The 17,808-nt window shown below is 36.9% G+C and overlaps 3 protein-coding genes across 3 annotated transcripts; 2 read left to right on the top strand and 1 right to left on the bottom strand.

The window, feature by feature from the left end:
* The first annotated feature begins 1,769 nt into the window (after positions 1 to 1,769).
* On the top strand, positions 1,770 to 4,791 carry LOC132166421 (short-chain dehydrogenase RED1-like). The gene is made up of 3 exons (XM_059577225.1): positions 1,770 to 2,326; positions 3,314 to 3,473; positions 4,303 to 4,791. The coding sequence occupies exons 1-3, from the start codon at positions 1,987 to 1,989 to the stop codon at positions 4,637 to 4,639; spliced, it is 837 nt and encodes a 278-aa protein (XP_059433208.1). The 5' UTR covers positions 1,770 to 1,986; the 3' UTR covers positions 4,640 to 4,791.
* Positions 4,792 to 6,750: 1,959 nt separating this feature from the next.
* On the top strand, positions 6,751 to 9,568 carry LOC132165926 (short-chain dehydrogenase RED1). The gene is made up of 3 exons (XM_059576638.1): positions 6,751 to 7,305; positions 8,553 to 8,712; positions 9,067 to 9,568. The coding sequence occupies exons 1-3, from the start codon at positions 6,969 to 6,971 to the stop codon at positions 9,401 to 9,403; spliced, it is 834 nt and encodes a 277-aa protein (XP_059432621.1). The 5' UTR covers positions 6,751 to 6,968; the 3' UTR covers positions 9,404 to 9,568.
* A 987-nt stretch (positions 9,569 to 10,555) lies between these two features.
* Positions 10,556 to 16,256, bottom strand: LOC132166766 (uncharacterized). The gene is made up of 7 exons (XM_059577647.1): positions 15,556 to 16,256; positions 14,540 to 14,787; positions 14,294 to 14,449; positions 13,996 to 14,152; positions 13,726 to 13,868; positions 13,543 to 13,578; positions 10,556 to 11,546 (listed from the first exon to the last, which is right to left on the bottom strand). Exons 1-7 carry the CDS (start codon positions 15,629 to 15,631, stop codon positions 10,848 to 10,850), a joined length of 1,515 nt encoding a protein of 504 aa, XP_059433630.1. The 5' UTR covers positions 15,632 to 16,256; the 3' UTR covers positions 10,556 to 10,847.
* Positions 16,257 to 17,808: the final 1,552 nt, after the last annotated feature.

Here is a 17,808-nt window from a genome sequence, read left to right as displayed (position 1 = left end):
TAAAGAGATCTTGACCATTAACCAAATATCTCTAGTTCCAAATGGATTGTAAAAGATCCTATTTTACCATCTTGACTGGTCAATTGGCTATTAATCTCCTTTAATTATTTCAACTATTCAAATTTAATTTTGGATGGGGCACGCCGTCAACATTAATTCCTCTAGGTATTTTCATTTATTATAACGTTGAGTTAACGCCGCACAAAGTGAATTGGTTGCTTACTCAGCTACCAAAAGCAGCAAATTGGTTTGTAATTAATTTATACAAACTAATCTAATAAATTTGAAATAGAGATCCTTTTTCAATAAAATTATATATTTTACTTTTTAAAGCTATTGAATTTTTTTTTGAAATGGAAGTAAGATAAAAGTGTGGTGTATATCATTTTTTATGTTAATATTTATCATTCTTAGTGTAAAGAAATCAATACTAAGGCTGAGAATTTTTAATACAACTCGCTAATCTTATGCAAATCAACACAAAATTAAAGAGTTAAGATTGAAGAATGTGACCCGTTTAGTTAAACGGTCAAGTTATAATTAACTTATATACGCAAACACAAATTAGCAAGATGGTCAATGACATTGAATAATAAACTTGGAAAGATTTGATCAAGTTTAGAAGACAAAAATGTTTGCTTTTGCTTTAAATTACAAACCTAGCTCTAGTTGAGAGCGTTTAGAAACTTTTCTTTTCTTCGCAATCGCCGCTAGTCTTTTCCTTGGAAGGAGAGAATAGATCTCATATCTTCCCTACTCCCCTCCTCCTCTTCCTTTAATGAAGCCTTTTCATTTTATTGCTCCATGGCTAGAGGTGTCTCTAGCTCTTCCCACCTCTTATGAGGCTTTATTGGTCGTCCCCTCCTCCTCTTCCTTTAATGAAGCTTTTTCATTTTATTGCTCCATGGCTAGACGTTTCTCTAGCTCTTCCCACCTCTCATGAGGCTTTATTGGTCGTCATATGCGGCTTATCCCACCCGCCCAAAATTACAACCTATGTGTCAAGGCTCAACCTCTATGCCAATCTAGATCTACTCTCCTTAGACAGATCCAACCACCAACACGTCACTCCATTGCTTCAACTGGCATTCCATCTTCCCGCTATTAGAATAAATGAAAAATATAATATATTTTTCGTATATTCTAACACCTGCAGCCATCAGCTAATACACCATTCGACATCCACACGTCGGCGCATGAATCTCATGCGTCGATTACCACCCACATGCCTCCTTCCTCCACCCCCACTTTCTGCATGCTGATTGTTGGGTTTTTTTGGTTGTTGCTATTTTTATGTTTTTTAGCTAGGTTCTTGTATCGAAATTTGGAGTGTTTCTTTATCTTCGGATCCTATCGATCTTAGAGTGCTTTTTCTTCAAAAACCTTTGGAAACGTACTATTTTTTTTTTTTAAAAAAAAAAACCGCATTTAGCGACCCTTATTGAGTGGACTGAATTACTCTCATTTCCTATTTCCTATTGTTTCCTTGCATTTATCACACTATAGTTTTCTTGTTGAGGAGTCACCATTTTTCAAGTATTTTAATCATCGTAATATTTTCCTTGCTGTTTGCTTAGAGCTAGAGGTTAAAAAAAAAATAAAAATAAAAACTTGGAAAGATTTGGTGGGCCATCAAAAATTAAGGACCATTAAATTATCTAGATACGGCTACACCGCCATTGGGGTCTAGACCAACTGCCAGTCTGCCATTTACTCTGTTTCAGACTTTCATGTTGCAAGCAAGCACACAGGATTAGGAAGAAGCCGAACACACTTGCGGCTTGCCGATACGACACGGCCGTGTAACTACTTTCTTGGTGTTCCATCCAGTTTAAATGGAGAAATATTCCAAAAGAAAAGACAAAAGGCAATACATAAATTATTCTCCTTGTTATCAACTACATAAGACTAATAATCCAATATATACTTCTCCTTCTCCTTCTCCTTGTTAATCAACCTGATCGATTAGTTTTCGACCGTCAGATCATGGATCCCTCCGGAAAAGAAGTGGTACTAATCACGGGGTGTTCGGCCGGAGGCATCGGCCACGCGCTGGCCCGCGCTTTCGCCGACAACAACTGCCTGGTTGTGGCGACGAGCAGGTCCCGGGGTTCAATGGCAGATCTGGAGCAGGACCCCACCAGGTTCTTCCTCCAAGAACTGGATGTTCTCTCCGACACCAGTGTACAACACGTGCTTTCCACTGTTCTGGACAAGTACGGTCGGATTGATGTTCTCGTAAACAACGCTGGAGTTGGGTGTGTAGCCCCCCTTGCTGAGATCCCTCTCTCTGCTCTCCAACACACTTTCAATACCAATGTATTTGGTAATACAATTTTTCATCACCATCCTTCTTAATTTTTCTCTCTGCCTAATCTGAATTTCTGGCTTTTCTTCCTTTTATATATAAATAATTGACATATATCATTTAAATATATGTTTGTTTAGGTACGTAATATGTTACACAATTTTGAACTTTCTGTCATGATCCTTATGCAGCTTAAGTTTCTTGGTGTGATAAATGGTAACTGTTGGAACAGTTTCCCAGAAAACGATTGGAAAGATGAAATCTAGGGTAAGAGCTTGTTGGGTGGACCGGCGAGAGATAGTTTTGATGTTTAAGTCAGTCAATATTTTTTACACAGAGAAATCAAAAGAATTCTTGAGAGAAATTAACTAGATACTTGGTTGGAGCTACGCATTGAGTAGGTTATAGTCGAATATGGCCCCTAAATTCTTGGCCCCACGTTCACAAGGACTTCAGTGCGAATAATGTTGAAATCGTTGCAATCGTGGGATTGTGGGGTCCTATCGAAGTCTCAGTCATGTTCATGCAGAACGTGGTTTGGCACTCTTAGCTCTGCCACGTTCACTCAGCACGTGGCTTGGCGCTTTAAGCTCGGCCACGTTCTCTCGGAACGTGGCCTTCACCTTTAGATAACTGGACTTCTGTTTTTACCCCTTTGGGCTTGTATAAATGTTTGATATAGGCCTTATCTTTATGGGCCTGCACAATAATTCTTAATCTGGGAGCCCTTTATTAGTATTTGGCTGACCCATTACCCAACAGTAACACATGGTGCTGCATCTGAGAAATGAACTTGCAATTATATATGTATGTGGCAATGTTACAAGATTGTTCTCAGTGAATGAATCCATCCGTATCTAAATGAAATGTTTCTCATCTGACTCTCAGCAGAGTTTGATTTGTTCTTCAAATCTCTTCCTAAAATATATCTTCTGATTCTTTGTTTACATTGAGAATGTTGTCAAAATAATGTATAATATGATTCTTTGTCATACTCTTAAATAGGTTCTATGCGGTTGGTTCAAGCTGTTGTTCCTCACATGGCATCCAGGAGAAAGGGAAAGATTGTAAATGTTGGAAGCATAGCTGCTATGGCTCCTGGACCATGGACTGGTGCTTATATTGCATCCAAAGCTGCTCTGCATGCACTCACCGATACATTGAGGTCTGAATTTTACCTGCATACAATAAAAAAAGGAACACCAAAAAACAAAAAAAGATGTCATCTTGCTAAACAAGCAAATACTGTTTTTGACAGAAGGAATCAAGAGGGCATTCTATAGCATTAATATGTTGAATGATTGTATTTCCAACTTATATATACTTTTTAAGTGCAATTCATTTTTGAATGAATGGCAACTTGGGATTAATTTGCTAAGATTGATGAGATGCTTGTTGATGCTTTTTCTGGTCGTGGAATTTGCCACCTAATGATTTTTCTTCATGGTTGAGCTTGAGAAGACTTCTTGTACGGCAATGGTGTTCCTGCAAAATAAGGGCAAGGTTAGAGGGTCTTCGGTTGCAACCGAAGACTCTTCGATGCTTAAGTTAACATTTTTATTTGTGAACAATAAATATAATGAAAATTTATCTTAATTTATTCATCTATAAATTAGTGTGTGAATGGTGAGAAATGTATGTGAGATTTACGGGAGAGACATGGGATAGAGAGAGTCTCAGAGATATGAGAGAGACTTTCTGTCTTTTTGGGGTCCCTATGAGAAGGATGGTAGGAGAGGAGGCATAGAGCCCTGAGAAAAGGTCCCCCTTTCTTCATTTATTCCTAGGTGCAAAAAATGGTATGCACACGCGTTATAAGGCAAGTGAGTGATGACATTATAAATAAGTGTAAATAGGTTGAGCCCATGGTGAGATATTTTCTCCCCAACAATGCTCAATATTTCTCATTGGCCATTGAAGTAGACATTAATTTATACTTTGTTATCTGATACCGCTTAAATTCTCAATTGATATATGCTCCATGCTACATGCAGATTGGAACTCAGACCATTAGGGATCGATGTTATTAATGTTGTCCCAGGAGCTGTTAGGTCCAACATAGCAGATTCTACCATGTCCGCCTACAACCGGATGCCTGAGTGGAAATTATACAAGCCTTTTGAAGCAGCCATCCGAGAGACAGGCTATTTTTCACAAGGAACGAAGACAACCCCTACAGAGGAGTTTGCTAACAAGACTGTGGCTGCTGTGCTGAAGAAGAATCCGCCGGCCTGGTTCTCCTATGGCCATTACTCCACCATCATGGCCATCATGCACCATCTGCCACTCTTTATTAGAGATTTTTTCATAAGGATAGCATTGAAATGTTGAGTTGTACCTTTTGCGGGTCATTATGGCTCGTAAATGGGTCGACCTGCCAACCTATTTTGCCACATCTAGTCGTACCTAGGACAAAGAAATAAGAGTAAGGTCCGATGGGCGCTATCTTATTAGTCCAATGGAATGAGAGTTGAATATGTAGACAATAATTGCAAGATTAATGTTATTTAGTATACTATTATTATACGACTGTCATATAACTTAACAATGTGACAGTAAAAATCAATCATTAAATATGCACTTATTAAAAAAAAAAAAAAAAGATTAATTTTCATTCATTCAAATTATATAATAGTCATATAACAATATACTAAATACCATTAAAACGAAACTTAGCCATACTCAACTTTAACTTCTAAGTACTATCCCTTGTGTGTCAGTAAGGATTATGTCAAAACGAGAACATTTGCATCCACCTCGAAGCACTACACTATTAAGGTGACTATAAGTACAAGTTTACCCAAAGAAGAATCATGTGCATTTTGGAGAAAGATCCTTTTATTTCAAGAGAAAAAATAAAATAAAATAAAATGCCGGCTCCTTATTTGACCGTAGCAAAATTATCATTTCATTTTTCTTATTTAATAGGCGCAAAATTGTAAAAAACAAAATTACAATTTTGTCCCTCACCGTCCCATTCCGTGCATTTTTGTGTTCGGATAAGGAAATTTGGAAGCCGCCTCAGTGTATCTGCCACACAAAGCACACGCCCCCAAAACAAGAAACAATAACACGTACACGCTTTCTCACTCGAAAAGCCCACGAAACTGGTGTTTTCCCCTTTTTTGTTTTATAAATACAGAACAAATGTTTTATTTATTTATTTATTTATTTTAAAAAAACTGAATTAGAGGAAGTTTAAGTTTACCAGAAAAAAAGGGGATGAACATGGTTTTTGTTTTTGACTTAAATCCTCAACGTTGGTTGTTTTACAAGCTCTAAACTCGATTTTGCTATGATTGACTCAATTTTTAATAAAATTTATTTCAAATTTGTTTCTACTATTAAAAAAAATAATATATCTCACATGTTTAAAGAACACAAGTCACTTTTATAGATTAGATTGAAGAAAATTCTTCCAACTCAATTTAAAACAAACGAGGCCAATTCCTCCAACGTTTTGCTAGGCATCACGTCGTGTAGTTTAAGGATTTTGCCATTAAATCTAAATCGTTTATTATTTTCACAAAAATCATAATGTTTTGTTTTTATATTTTTATTAAAAGTTGTACCAATATGGACAAATAGCAAATCTCAAAAGTGAATAACATTGAACAATAAATGTTGTATAGGCCACTACATCCAAAAATTAAGGACAATAAGTATGTTGGGGGATCTAGACCAACTGCCATTTTGCTCACGTTCATGTACCAAACACACATGAAGAAACCAAACGCCAACCGGTATGAATATATTATAGTTGACATATATAATCTTTTATATATATATATATATATATATATATATAATTTGAAGTCGATACTTAATATAGTAGTAGATAACTTTTAACATGATTTAAAAATTTGACACAAATTCAATATAAAATTAAAAGATTAAGAGCATTTTCAATGGAAAAGCTAAATGTTACTTTTATCTAAAATGGATCTTCAAATGTTTAAAAAACCTCCTACATTGAATTAGTCAAAAGAAAATGTAAAATAGATATTAGATTGGAAGAGCTAAAAAGAAAGCTAAATGTAATAATATTTTTTAAGGGAGCCATTTTATTTTTTATTGTTTCTTTCACATGTTTTCTCTTTTTCCCAGATTTTTTCTTACTTTTTCTCTGCATGTTCTATTTTTCTCAAAACTTTTTCCATTTTTCCTCACATATTCTCTTTTTTCTAAAATTTTTCTCACTTTTAATAATATTTAAATGATATAGATAAAAATATAGCTAACTGGACGTGGATACATTTAAAAATTTATTAACTAAATCTGATAAAAGTGAGTTTTGACGAGTTATTTTGCATAAAAATTTGGCTCTTCTATTGATAATGCTCTAAAATGAAAGTGTTTGGCCTGTTTAATTAAATAAATAGAGTTTAAAGTTTAACACCGCACATGAAAGGATAATTTTAGAGCAACTGCCATCTTCTCTGGTGAGTCTGGTTAATGTAGCGATCGAGCAAGCGTACAGAAAGAAACCAAACACGCATACCACACGCTTGCCCGAACGACGCGGCCGTAGAATAACTGCGTTCTTCGCTTTTCCCAGTTTAAATAATATATAGATAAATAGAGCGAGCAATAGATCATTCTCCTTGTTATCAGCGAACTTCTGTATCCAACTTCCGGCACCGACTTCCCCAACGCTCAGATGGATCCCTACGACAAACAAGTGGTACTAATCACTGGGTGTTCGGCCGGAGGCATCGGCCACGCCCTTGCCCTCGCGTTCGCAGCCAACAACTGCCTGGTCGTGGCCACGAGCAGGTCCCGGGGTTCAATGGCTGATCTGGAGCAGGACCACAGGTTCTTCCTGCAAGAGCTTGATGTTCTCTCCGACGCCAGCGTACAGCACGTGCTGTCCAGTGTTCTGGAGCGGTACGGTCGGATAGATGTTCTGGTGAACAACGCTGGAGTCCAGTGTGTGGCCCCCCTTGCCGAGATCCCTCCCTCTGCTCTCCAAAACACTTTCAATACCAATGTGTTTGGTACGTAAAATTTTTCAGCACTAGTTTTTTTTTTTTTTAATACTAATTTGTTTGTCGTTAATTTAATTATATTTGATGACTTTGATTTATACCAAGAGTTTGAAGTTGATGAAAAATAGTAAATTTAGTTATTTAATTAATATATAATCATTGTTATTGGGATTGGGAGGAACAAAAGTCATGCAGCCTTTGAAAGGCCTCTTGTGATTGGAACTTTGTAGCTGTGCAAGTGCTTTAATTTTTAGAACCTAAATGCCCTGATTTCCCTATTTTGGAAACTGTTCCACATTAAACAATTTTGGGCTACTTGTGATTCATGGAAATAATTTAGGAGCTTGCTAGCCTCAATGCTCATAGGATTGATTAGAGACTCGGCTCAAATTGACTAGAAAGAATATGTTGGGCAGAAATGTTTTGCTAAAAGCTGTGTTCTTCCCTTGATTGGAATCTACTGAGATAGTGGAAACCACATGATTTCAGCTCAAATTGCTCATACTTTTATCAGATGTGGATTTATGTTGGATGTATGTTGAGATGGAGCACACTGATGCCTTGCAAGTAACAATTCTGTAGCTCACCAAATGAAGGATCCTTCCTTCCTCTTCTACTTTTCACTTTCTGCAATGAGAATATTCATGCCTCGCTGAGTTCACAGTATGCAACAGTTCAGTTGAGTCAGATAGGCCACTCTGAAATGGTAGCTTATTCCCCAAATTCCTAATTATGCACTAGGATATGGATGTTCTTTCAAAAAGCATCTCCTCTGACTGACAAGAACAGGTGTGCAGGGTTTGTTTTGCTGAATTTTTCGTTAGAATGGTAGGAATTAAGGAATTGGTTTACTTTTATTTCACAGTGAATGAGAAAGGTTTATATTTCTGACACTACAAAGAAATTGAAACAGAAAGCTTAAGGGTCACATTGGTATCGTTCGAAAATATTGACCACATCCTTGAAATCTTCTGATTAATACTCTTTGAAATAATTTCTAGTAGGTTTGGCCTCTGTTATGATCCTTATGCAGCTTAAGTTTCTTGGTGTGATAAATGGGTAACGCATGGTGCTGCCTCTGATAAATGAACTTACAATTATATGTGTATGTGCCAATGTTTACAGGATTGTTCTCGGTGAATGAATCTGTCCATATCTAAATGATCTGTTTCTTATCCGACTCTCAGCAGACTTTGATTTGTTCTTCAAATCTCTTCCTGGAATATCCTTTGATTCTTTGTCATACTCTTAAATAGGTTCTATGCGGTTGGTTCAAGCTGTTGCTCCTCACATGGCATCCAGGAAAAAGGGAAAGATTGTAAATGTGGGAAGCATAACTGTTATGGCTCCTGGACCATGGTCTGGTGCTTATACTGCATCCAAAGCTGCTCTGCATGCAATCACCGATACATTGAGGTCTGCATATTACCTGCATACAACAGGAAAAAAAAAATAATAATTGGGTGCTCACATGCATATTCTTTTCATTGTAAGCTGTTTAGGTTGAAGGGTACTGATATAGATGAGCAAAGATATTGATGAGAATTATCTTACTAAACAAGCAAATATTGTTTGACAGAAGGATATGTTAAAAAAGTGTCATGAAGAAACACAATATGCCATTCTATAGCATTAATATGTTGAATGATTGTTTTTCCAACTTATACTTTTTAAGTACAATTCATTTTTGAATGAATGCCATTGAAGTAGAAATTGATGGATCCAGCTTTGTTATCTGCTGCTGCTTAAATTCTCAATTGATACATGCAGATTGGAACTCAGACCATTAGGGATCGATGTTATCAATGTTGTCCCAGGAGCTATTACATCCAACATAGCAAATTCTGCCCTAGCCACCTACAACCGGATGCCTGAGTGGAAATTATACAAGCCTTTTGAAGCAGCCATCCGAGAGAGAGCCTCTTATTCACAAGGATTGAGGTCAACCCCAACAGAGGAGTTTGCTAAGAAGACTGTGGCTGCTGTGCTGAAGAAGAATCCACCGGCCTGGTTCTCCTATGGCCATCTCTCCACCATCGCGGCAATCATGCACCATCTGCCACTCTTTATTAAAGATTTTATCATAAAGAAAGCCGTGAAATGTTGAGTTGTACCCTGTGTGCTTGTTTCCTCCTGTATTCATTCTGTTCATATGTATGATGTATCTGTAGCCCCCAGCTTTTAAGATTTTTCATTCTTGACAATTGAAAGATTGTTTCGAAGAAATATCCAGGGCAAAGAAGGAATGGAATAATAATGTTGGTAAACCATAGATTTACATTTCTCTTTCAGTAGATGATGGAAGCTGAACAGGAGAAACAATAGCTGCCATCTTGTCCAAGACCACACGTGGTTGAGACCATAATGGTCAGTGATTATGTCTTCATCGAGTTCTTTGTGTTTACAAGCAAATTATTACTCTCATCAATGCCAAAATCAATATCAAGATAGTGTTATATTTGAGTGGTTAATTCGTAAATTCATCCAACGAAACCCCCTGTTCCACATCCAATAAGAACAGGGAATTATTTTATATATAGTGGGTTTATAAATGAATCATTTACTAATCCAATAGAAACTCTCCGTTTCCGCGTTTCCTATTACCTAAGGCTTTGGGCATCGATATGGTTATTAAAATTTATTAACTGGCTCCACTAATCGCCTATGTAGTTAAACACTAACTGCTTTTTTTCTTTTTCTTTTTTTCTTTTTTTTTTTTATAATAATAATAATAAAACAAAAACAAAATGTCGTTTTCTTGGTAATATGATAATATCTTACCTACGACATCATTTTTAGATTTTTAAACATAAAAACGACGTCATTTCATATATTTATATATATTTTTATACATATATAAATATAATATATATTATATAATATACATAAAGACGGTTAGCAATTTTTCCTCCACCTATAAAAGTAGTTAGCGGTTTGTGCAATTATCGATTAGCAATTAATGCAGTTAACAATTAGCAATTAATGCGGTTAGTTAACTGTCCACCTTTTCACCCAAACCTACAACAGCTTAATCTTGCGTCTGCCAAGGGCTAATATTTAATTAATCTACAGGCATTGCCTGTTTAAAGCGTCACTGCCAAATGAATCCCAAATCATTATTGATGAATCTTCACAATCTAAAATAAATGCTTTTTTTTTTTAAATTTATTATTAAAAAAAAAAAAAAAAAAAAATTGTGGGCTTTAAGTTAGTCTGGCTCGAGGGCTCGACCAAATTTGTTGCTGATAATTTTGCTTTTGCAAGCAAGAAAGAGTGGTTCAATCTTTCTTATTTTCAATTAAAATTCCATGTACATTTTAAGTTTAAATCCCTGAGTCATTTTTTGTGCATATATAGAGAGAACTGGTCTAGGGTCCATGGATTTGTGGTTATTAATAAATCCATCTATTAAAGGTTATAAATAGCATCGGACTTATCTCTAAAACTCAACAAAGCCAGTTTGAACAAACAAAATTTCCAAGTTCTCCCAAAAAATGCGTGTGAAACCAAGGACACATGATTACCTGTCTACCTAGCCCAATTAAACTTTTTCATTGAGAATGGTGAGGATTACCATAGAATACCATTCCGGGCGGCTGAAGTGGCCGGAAACTAGGAGGTGCTGGGGGTTGCTGTGTTAAGGGTATTGTTTGCTGCTGAGTTACTTGCAAAGTCAAAGGCACCATAGGGTTGACCATATGGGGCGGGGGAGGCGGCGGTCCTGGCGGTAGGGGTCCCATGCTATTATAACCATATGGGGCCATGATTCCTCCTGATGCCTGCAAATACTGTTGGGATGATGGGTTTGGGATTATATGATATTGAGCTTGAGAGGTTGGGACTTGGTTCTGCATTGTTGATTGCGGAACCAAAACTGATTGATACGAATGGTTTGGTGGTGCAGTAAATGACTGTGGTGACATGAAAGCATTAGGATCTGAGACTGGCATAGACTTTTCAGGTTTCCCCATTGAATCATGTGAATTTGATGGTGGGGAGACCTTTACTAGACCGGCATTCTTTGCCTCTTGAGCTGCAAATGTAGAGAGAACAGAAGTCATAATCAGTTGGGAGGAGCTAGAAGCTGCAAGCTTGTCTGCAACCTCTGCTGCAATGGCTGCAGCTGACTTCCTAGGTGTCTGTCCTGCATCAATTGGTGGAGTGCTTGCAGTGGATGGTTTCGATACATAATCTTCATCATCAAGCCGCTTTCGCATGTTGCTGGCTTCCTCTGCCTGTGCCTGAGCTACCTATAATTGGTTCAGATACACAATGGTTAGACAAATCCAATATATTGACACCAAAAAAGTACCATATAGTCTATAACATATTTTCTCCAAGTATATACAACTGCATAGCCTCAACTCGTATACAAGGGCACCAAGTTAGAAATAAATAAGAACTCCAACATAATTTACTTGTGCATGTGCACACAGCACTATTATATTTATGATTCCCAATATCGAAAGGACAAGGAAAGAAATTAGAGTTCTTGACTCAAAGAAAGTTCAAAGTCTCACTGGAAAGAAGAAAAAATCAAGGTCCATACAACCAAAATAAATAGCCATCCCAATTAGGCCTACTTATGATGTTTCATGTCCCACGTCCCATGACCTCACCCTCCATGCATATTTATGGGAGGAGATGTCATTTGGTTCATGGACCATTGGCCTAAGTAAACTATATAAACTGCATTACTGAGTTATTAATTCAAAAAACATAAAATTTCATGACTTCCAAGTACAGACACAATCTTAACTGATTTAAGTAACCCTTTACAATTGTTTGGAGACTTCTAGATTGCATCCGAGAAAAATATGAATAGCCACTAGAAGACATTCTTTTGTCCCTTGATTGTCCTGAGGATCTACACTCAAACAAATTTACCATCCTCGATGGGTGGCATATGTATGCCGACCAAGTTGATTCAAAAGGAATAACATTTAGATGACTACATGATTCAAACACCTATCATAGAGATGAAATGTGTGCATTTCAACACTGCAAAGCAACCCCTTCAAGGAGGACAAGCGGGGTGGAAAATGGCAGTGGAAGTAGAAGTTAGGGCTCACATATGCCACCCAAGTTGATTAGAAACGAAAAACATTTAGATGACTACATGATTCAAACACCTATCACAGAGATGGAATGTGTGCATTTCGACACTACAAACACCCCTTCAAGGAGGACAAGCGGGGTGGAAAATGGCAGTGGAAGTAGAACTTAGGGCTCACATATGCCACCCAAGTTGATTAGAAACGAAAAACATTTAGATGACTACATGATTCAAACACCTATCACAGAGATGGAATGTGTGCATTTCGACACTACAAACACCCCTTCAAGGAGGACAAGCGGGGTGAAATATGGCAGTGGAAGTAGAAGTCAGGGATACAGAGCAATTCCTTTCAAGCATAATGCTCTTGAGATGATTGATGAACAGATCTGTAGTTTCTCCCCCACCCCCAAATTATTCCCCTTTTAGAAAAGAATGCCTTTACAATCTACTTATCATAAGGCGTGAAAGACTTCTATGTGCCCTGAGTTAATTTGATGCGCACGATGAGCCATAATCAGCATTCAAGATTCTTATAAAAGGGACCATTGAGAATGAGCTTGAGTCAGTATAAACCCAGGAAATACAATATCCACATGCAAATTTCCATTGGATAGACATTTGACCCCAAAGAAGTCGAGCAAACTTCATCATGTACTTGAATTTGTATTGGTTGCGACTATTAGCCCAGTATATTCTTCTAGCAAGGAAAGTGGATAATACAACGGCACCTAAGAAGCTTGGGTACATGCTGGCCCATTGGCCAATTCAACTTCAAAAGGGTTACAACATGTAGAATATACTAGAGTAATAAAAATGCCACAATGAAGGTCCTTAATATCAAAGTGGCATGGCTTCTATTGGGACCAACTGATTCGGTGGCAAAGTATTGAACATTGGCCAACCAATAAAAAAAAAAAAAAAAAGAAAAAGAAAAAAAGAGGACCTTCAATAAGAATTTCAACCAAAACTCAAGGACTGTATGCTACAACACTTAATTCTAAGAAATTTGATTTGAACTTCATATTTTGATGAACTCCTGTAACTAATCTTTCTAAACTTGAACATGTAAAAGCAGGATCAAAGATATAATTGTATAATAGCACACATGCTAAACATACACAAACTTTAAGTAGGGAAAGAGTGAATATAGGAAAAAATTTCAGGGATACAATAGATGGAGAATATACCTGCATCTGAGTTCGGACATTCTCCAGTTCAGATTCCTGGAAAGAACTCAGACCATAAGCACAAATAATTGCATTGGAATTGTCATGCGTTGCATACAAAAGCAAATAGATCATTGCTCAAAGCCTATGTTGGATGATTAAAAATTCATTAGACATCAAAAAAATGGACGCATTATCAGATACCTGTTCATTCAGGGCTTCTTTTAACTGAGATACAAGCGCTACTCTACTTGCTTCAACTGAATTAAGTTTTTCAATACACTGTTTCAAAATATTTTCCTCCTCCTCCAGTTCTTTGGACAGAGTTTTTCGCTTTGGATCATTTGCTGAGGAACAAAGAAAGAAAGCTTCAGATACACTTTGGACATCTTTTATGAGAAACACGTAATAACAAAAAGTTAAAAAGAAATTATTTCCAAGCTACCACTTCAATCCACATTGTAGATGGCTTACCATTAGCACAGGCAATATCGACATCTTTCTCCATCTTCCTCACCCGGTGAACTGCAGACTTGCATTTACTCATTTCTGCATCTTCATTGGGATGTTCGCTGAGCACCAAGTGAAACGCCGACACTATCTTTTCCGCTGTACCTCCAATGGACAATTTCTGGTTCCCAAAATAGTGATATATTAGTAAGCCACATCTAAAACGTCAGAGAAAAATGGAAGAGGAATATGACTTCGAAAAAGCTAAACAAATTGCCGCAGAAAGAGAATTGAAAAAAAAAAAAAAAGGACTTGTCCTAACCGTCCTAATAGAGCGTGAATCCCTTTTTACAATTCTGACCGATCGTGAACGCTTTTTGTTTAACTCCAATGGTTGAGGCACTTCTTCTCCAAGCATTACTTCTTTAAGGCTTCGTGCACGGGACCCAAATACTCTCCTTTCTTCCCATATAGCAACCTAACAAAAACAAAAGCACTTGTTTAATTGGTGAAACAACGAGTAGGCCATGCCATCAGATTTTCAACCCAAATAAATACAAGGCTTTACCAATCTAGAGACCACATTTTTTCCATGATCATCTCCTTTCTCAATAACATCTTTGAGCGCAGCAGGGAGAACCTTCCAAAACTCGGCAACAAATTCATTTCCTTTGCGCTTGCTATTCTGTAGAATGTCGTTTGCAAGGTACAAAAGGGGAACTTTCTGAACCATCTGCGAACTGTGGAACTGTTTATCCCATGTTGTAACAACCAGTTCTGCTTTGCTCCGGTGAAATATACACCAATGTGACAAAGCTATATAAAAAAGTCAAAGACAAAACACTGTATGACATAAAAGCTGGAAATGATGCTTCATAATGCATTAAAGATGGAATCAAATACAATCCAGGAAATCATTGATATAACCAATCTACATAATATTCTATAAGTACACAGCGAAAGGTGTGGGGATGATCAGACACTATACATTGCCTTTGATTAGAAAAGGCAGTTTATAACCTAAAATGTTATCAGCTATTTTTTTCAAGCAATGCATTTAGTCAATGCCAAGAGTGGCATACAGGCAGCTGCAAATTCGTCTTTCATGACAACAGCAAGCATTATCTTCAACTTCCTAAAGGGAAGTTCAACCAACTTTGCTTACTACATTTTGCCAACCCCAACAGCTGCAGAAGTCACCAACCCCAACAGCTTGAACGGCGTTCAAGTGATGGTAAATACGGATTGTACGATTCAATGACCATTGTTCCAGATAAATTGCTTGGGTGAAAGACCCATTACCAACAACATAAACGGTTGGCTTTATTTATCAACCAGAAACTCTAAACCTATAAGTCAATAAGTTTCAAATTTCAGCATAACCCATATAGAAACCAAACAAAATCAGTTCAAATTACCAGTTGCAGCACATGTATACATGAAATAAAGAACACCACCACACACACAACATTCAAATTTACAAGCCCCCATTTCTATGCCACACAAAGAGTTTGCAACATTTTAATTGAGATTACAAGACTTCAAAAAAACAAATAAATAAATTGAAGAATAAGAAAAGGATACTTTCAATGCACTGCTGGGTGCTGTTGAGCTTGGAGAGCTTATCTGCAAGAATCTGCTCACTGAAAACACTATTCATCCCACCTCAACCCAATGCCTCTCTTACACCCACCCTCCCCCCAAATACAAAATAATTTAAGAAAAACCCTAAACCAGTTCAATCACGAAAGTTACTCAAAAAGAACTCAAACTCAAAATCTGCAGCGCCCAGCCTGTACTCATGCAAGCTGGCCAAAGTTCTGAGCTTTAAACCCTAAAACTCGTGAAGTTTGAGCTACAAGCTTGAATTGGAAGAAATGGAGGCGTTTGGTGGAATAAGAGCAAATGCAGGGACCGGAGGAGAACGAATTGGACAGCGAATTGGTGAAAGGAAATGAGCCAGAGCACGAAAACCAGTGCTGGAGAAAGAGACCAATTGAAACGACGGCGTTTGAGCAAATCAAGGGAATTAGACGGTGACGGAGAGGGAACGACTTGTCCGTTGGATATGAGGAGTTACAGAAACCCTAAAAAACGGTTCCTTTCTGTGTAGGAGAAGAAACGTTTCGAACGGAATTGAGAGGTGTTGAGAGAAGGGAGTAGCAGAGAGTTGCAGAAAGAGAGAGAGAGAGAGGAAGGTTTAAGCTCCGGGGGTACGTTCGGCCCAGTTGGCGCAAACCAGAGAGATTTGCCTACATGAACAGTGCGCACCAAATGTTGGCCAAATTTTGTTAATCCAAAAAAAAAAAAAAAAAAACGGTTGTTTGGAATTTCCTGAATGTTTATTTCCTTTTTTCTATTTTATAATTATTATGCGAAATATAATATAATAGTTGTTTTAAAAATTTTTTTTTTAAAAAAAATCCGTATAATCCCACATATAAGTTATAACAACACATCGATTCCGTCCGCTCAATTTCTATTACAAAACCACCGGTTAGAATCGTTTAAACTGATCCATATTTCCAAACATTTTTCTTTCTCACGGCTATGACCTTTTTGGTAAGCAGTTATAAAAATTTGTTAATCGTCTAATAGTTTTAGGGGTATGAAAAAGGTAATTAATAATCGCCACTCTTATATATAATTATATAAATATATAATATATATTATATATTTTATATTAAAAGAAACAATTTAAAATAAGCCCACAAAAATGGCCAAAACACCTCAAGATGCTCAAAAACCCATTAAAAAAAAAAAAAAAAAAAAAAACGGTTATAAAAATAACCGCGAATCACCTAAACGAAGTGATTGCAGTTATTAAAATCTAATAACCGCCTTAGACAGTTAAGATTAGCAATTTTAGCTAATAACCGCTTGTACACTCTTACTCAAAAGACAAACTTTTTAGTTTTTTAAATAAAAAAGATTATCACCTCAAACCCGCGCAAAGCGCCTCCTTCACACAGATTGGATAATATTTTAACTTTGCTTGCAGGTTGGTCCGAAAGAATTATTTGCACCTAAAGGTATTCTAACCTTAACCTTAGACCTTATGAAAATGCCACAAAGACCAAAGATTTTATCACTTGAGCCAATCCCTTGGGGTTAAACTATTTTTATAACAGTTTAAGAAAAATCATTAGTCACATCTGAATTATCACTCCAAAAGAATTTATCCCACAATGTTGATGTAGTATTCTCAATGAACCCTTAGGGTTTTTTTTTTTTGTTTTTTTTTTTGAAGTAATGTTAGAAACTATATTTTTATCACACAACTATTTGACAATATTAACATAGCAATCTCAACCAACACTTGGATCAATCCTTATTAAAAAAAAATAAAAAAATCAAAGACTAGTTGAGACTACCACACAAGCATTGTAGGATAATTGTAGGATAATTGTAAAATAAAAATGTGTCATATAAGAGTTCTCTTATTTTTAAGAATGACTACTTCAAAGGTTAATTTAGACGTAAACGTGTAATTTCAAGCTCTACTTTAATTTTTAACCCAAAGAAGCTATTACCTGCTATAACCCTTCTCTAGGAGATGGGGAGGGCCTAATCTTCCTATCAAACTAATCATATATGCCAAGCTCCTCTTAGCTCTAGTTTGAGCTTATCCTTATGCGTGGCAGCGTGGAGGAAGGATGAGGCCTGTGGACGCTGACACAGACCAAATGCATCTCGAGCAAGTCTCCTTCAGCACTGAACTTCTTTATCTAATCTCTGAAAGTGTCCGGTAAGCTATATTTATAATCTGGCAGATCCACTCATTTGCTATGCAACAAAAGATTGAGGTGGCAGATCAGGAACCATCTGATCAATCCC

This window comes from Corylus avellana, chromosome ca11 (genome assembly GCF_901000735.1).
Source record: "Corylus avellana chromosome ca11, CavTom2PMs-1.0".
Lineage (NCBI taxonomy): Eukaryota > Viridiplantae > Streptophyta > Magnoliopsida > Fagales > Betulaceae > Corylus > Corylus avellana.
This window is presented reverse-complemented; position numbering and strand designations above follow the sequence as displayed.

Bases quoted from the DNA above. Each gene is read 5' to 3' on its own strand.
- LOC132166421 (XM_059577225.1), top strand. From the start codon at position 1,987: ATGGATCCCTCCGGAAAAGAAGTGGTACTAATCACGGGGTGTTCGGCC. The intron at 2,327-3,313 runs GTAATACAATTT...ACTCTTAAATAG, and splicing joins TTTCAATACCAATGTATTTG to GTTCTATGCGGTTGGTTCAA. The intron at 3,474-4,302 runs GTCTGAATTTTA...TGCTACATGCAG, and splicing joins GCACTCACCGATACATTGAG to ATTGGAACTCAGACCATTAG.
- LOC132165926 (XM_059576638.1), top strand. From the start codon at position 6,969: ATGGATCCCTACGACAAACAAGTGGTACTAATCACTGGGTGTTCGGCC. The intron at 7,306-8,552 runs GTACGTAAAATT...ACTCTTAAATAG, and splicing joins TTTCAATACCAATGTGTTTG to GTTCTATGCGGTTGGTTCAA. The intron at 8,713-9,066 runs GTCTGCATATTA...TGATACATGCAG, and splicing joins GCAATCACCGATACATTGAG to ATTGGAACTCAGACCATTAG.
- LOC132166766 (XM_059577647.1), bottom strand. From the start codon at position 15,631: ATGAATAGTGTTTTCAGTGAGCAGATTCTTGCAGATAAGCTCTCCAAG. The intron at 14,153-14,293 runs GTTAGGACAAGT...TTTGGGAACCAG, and splicing joins ATTCACGCTCTATTAGGACG to AAATTGTCCATTGGAGGTAC. The intron at 13,579-13,725 runs GTATCTGATAAT...AGTTCTTTCCAG, and splicing joins AAGAAGCCCTGAATGAACAG to GAATCTGAACTGGAGAATGT.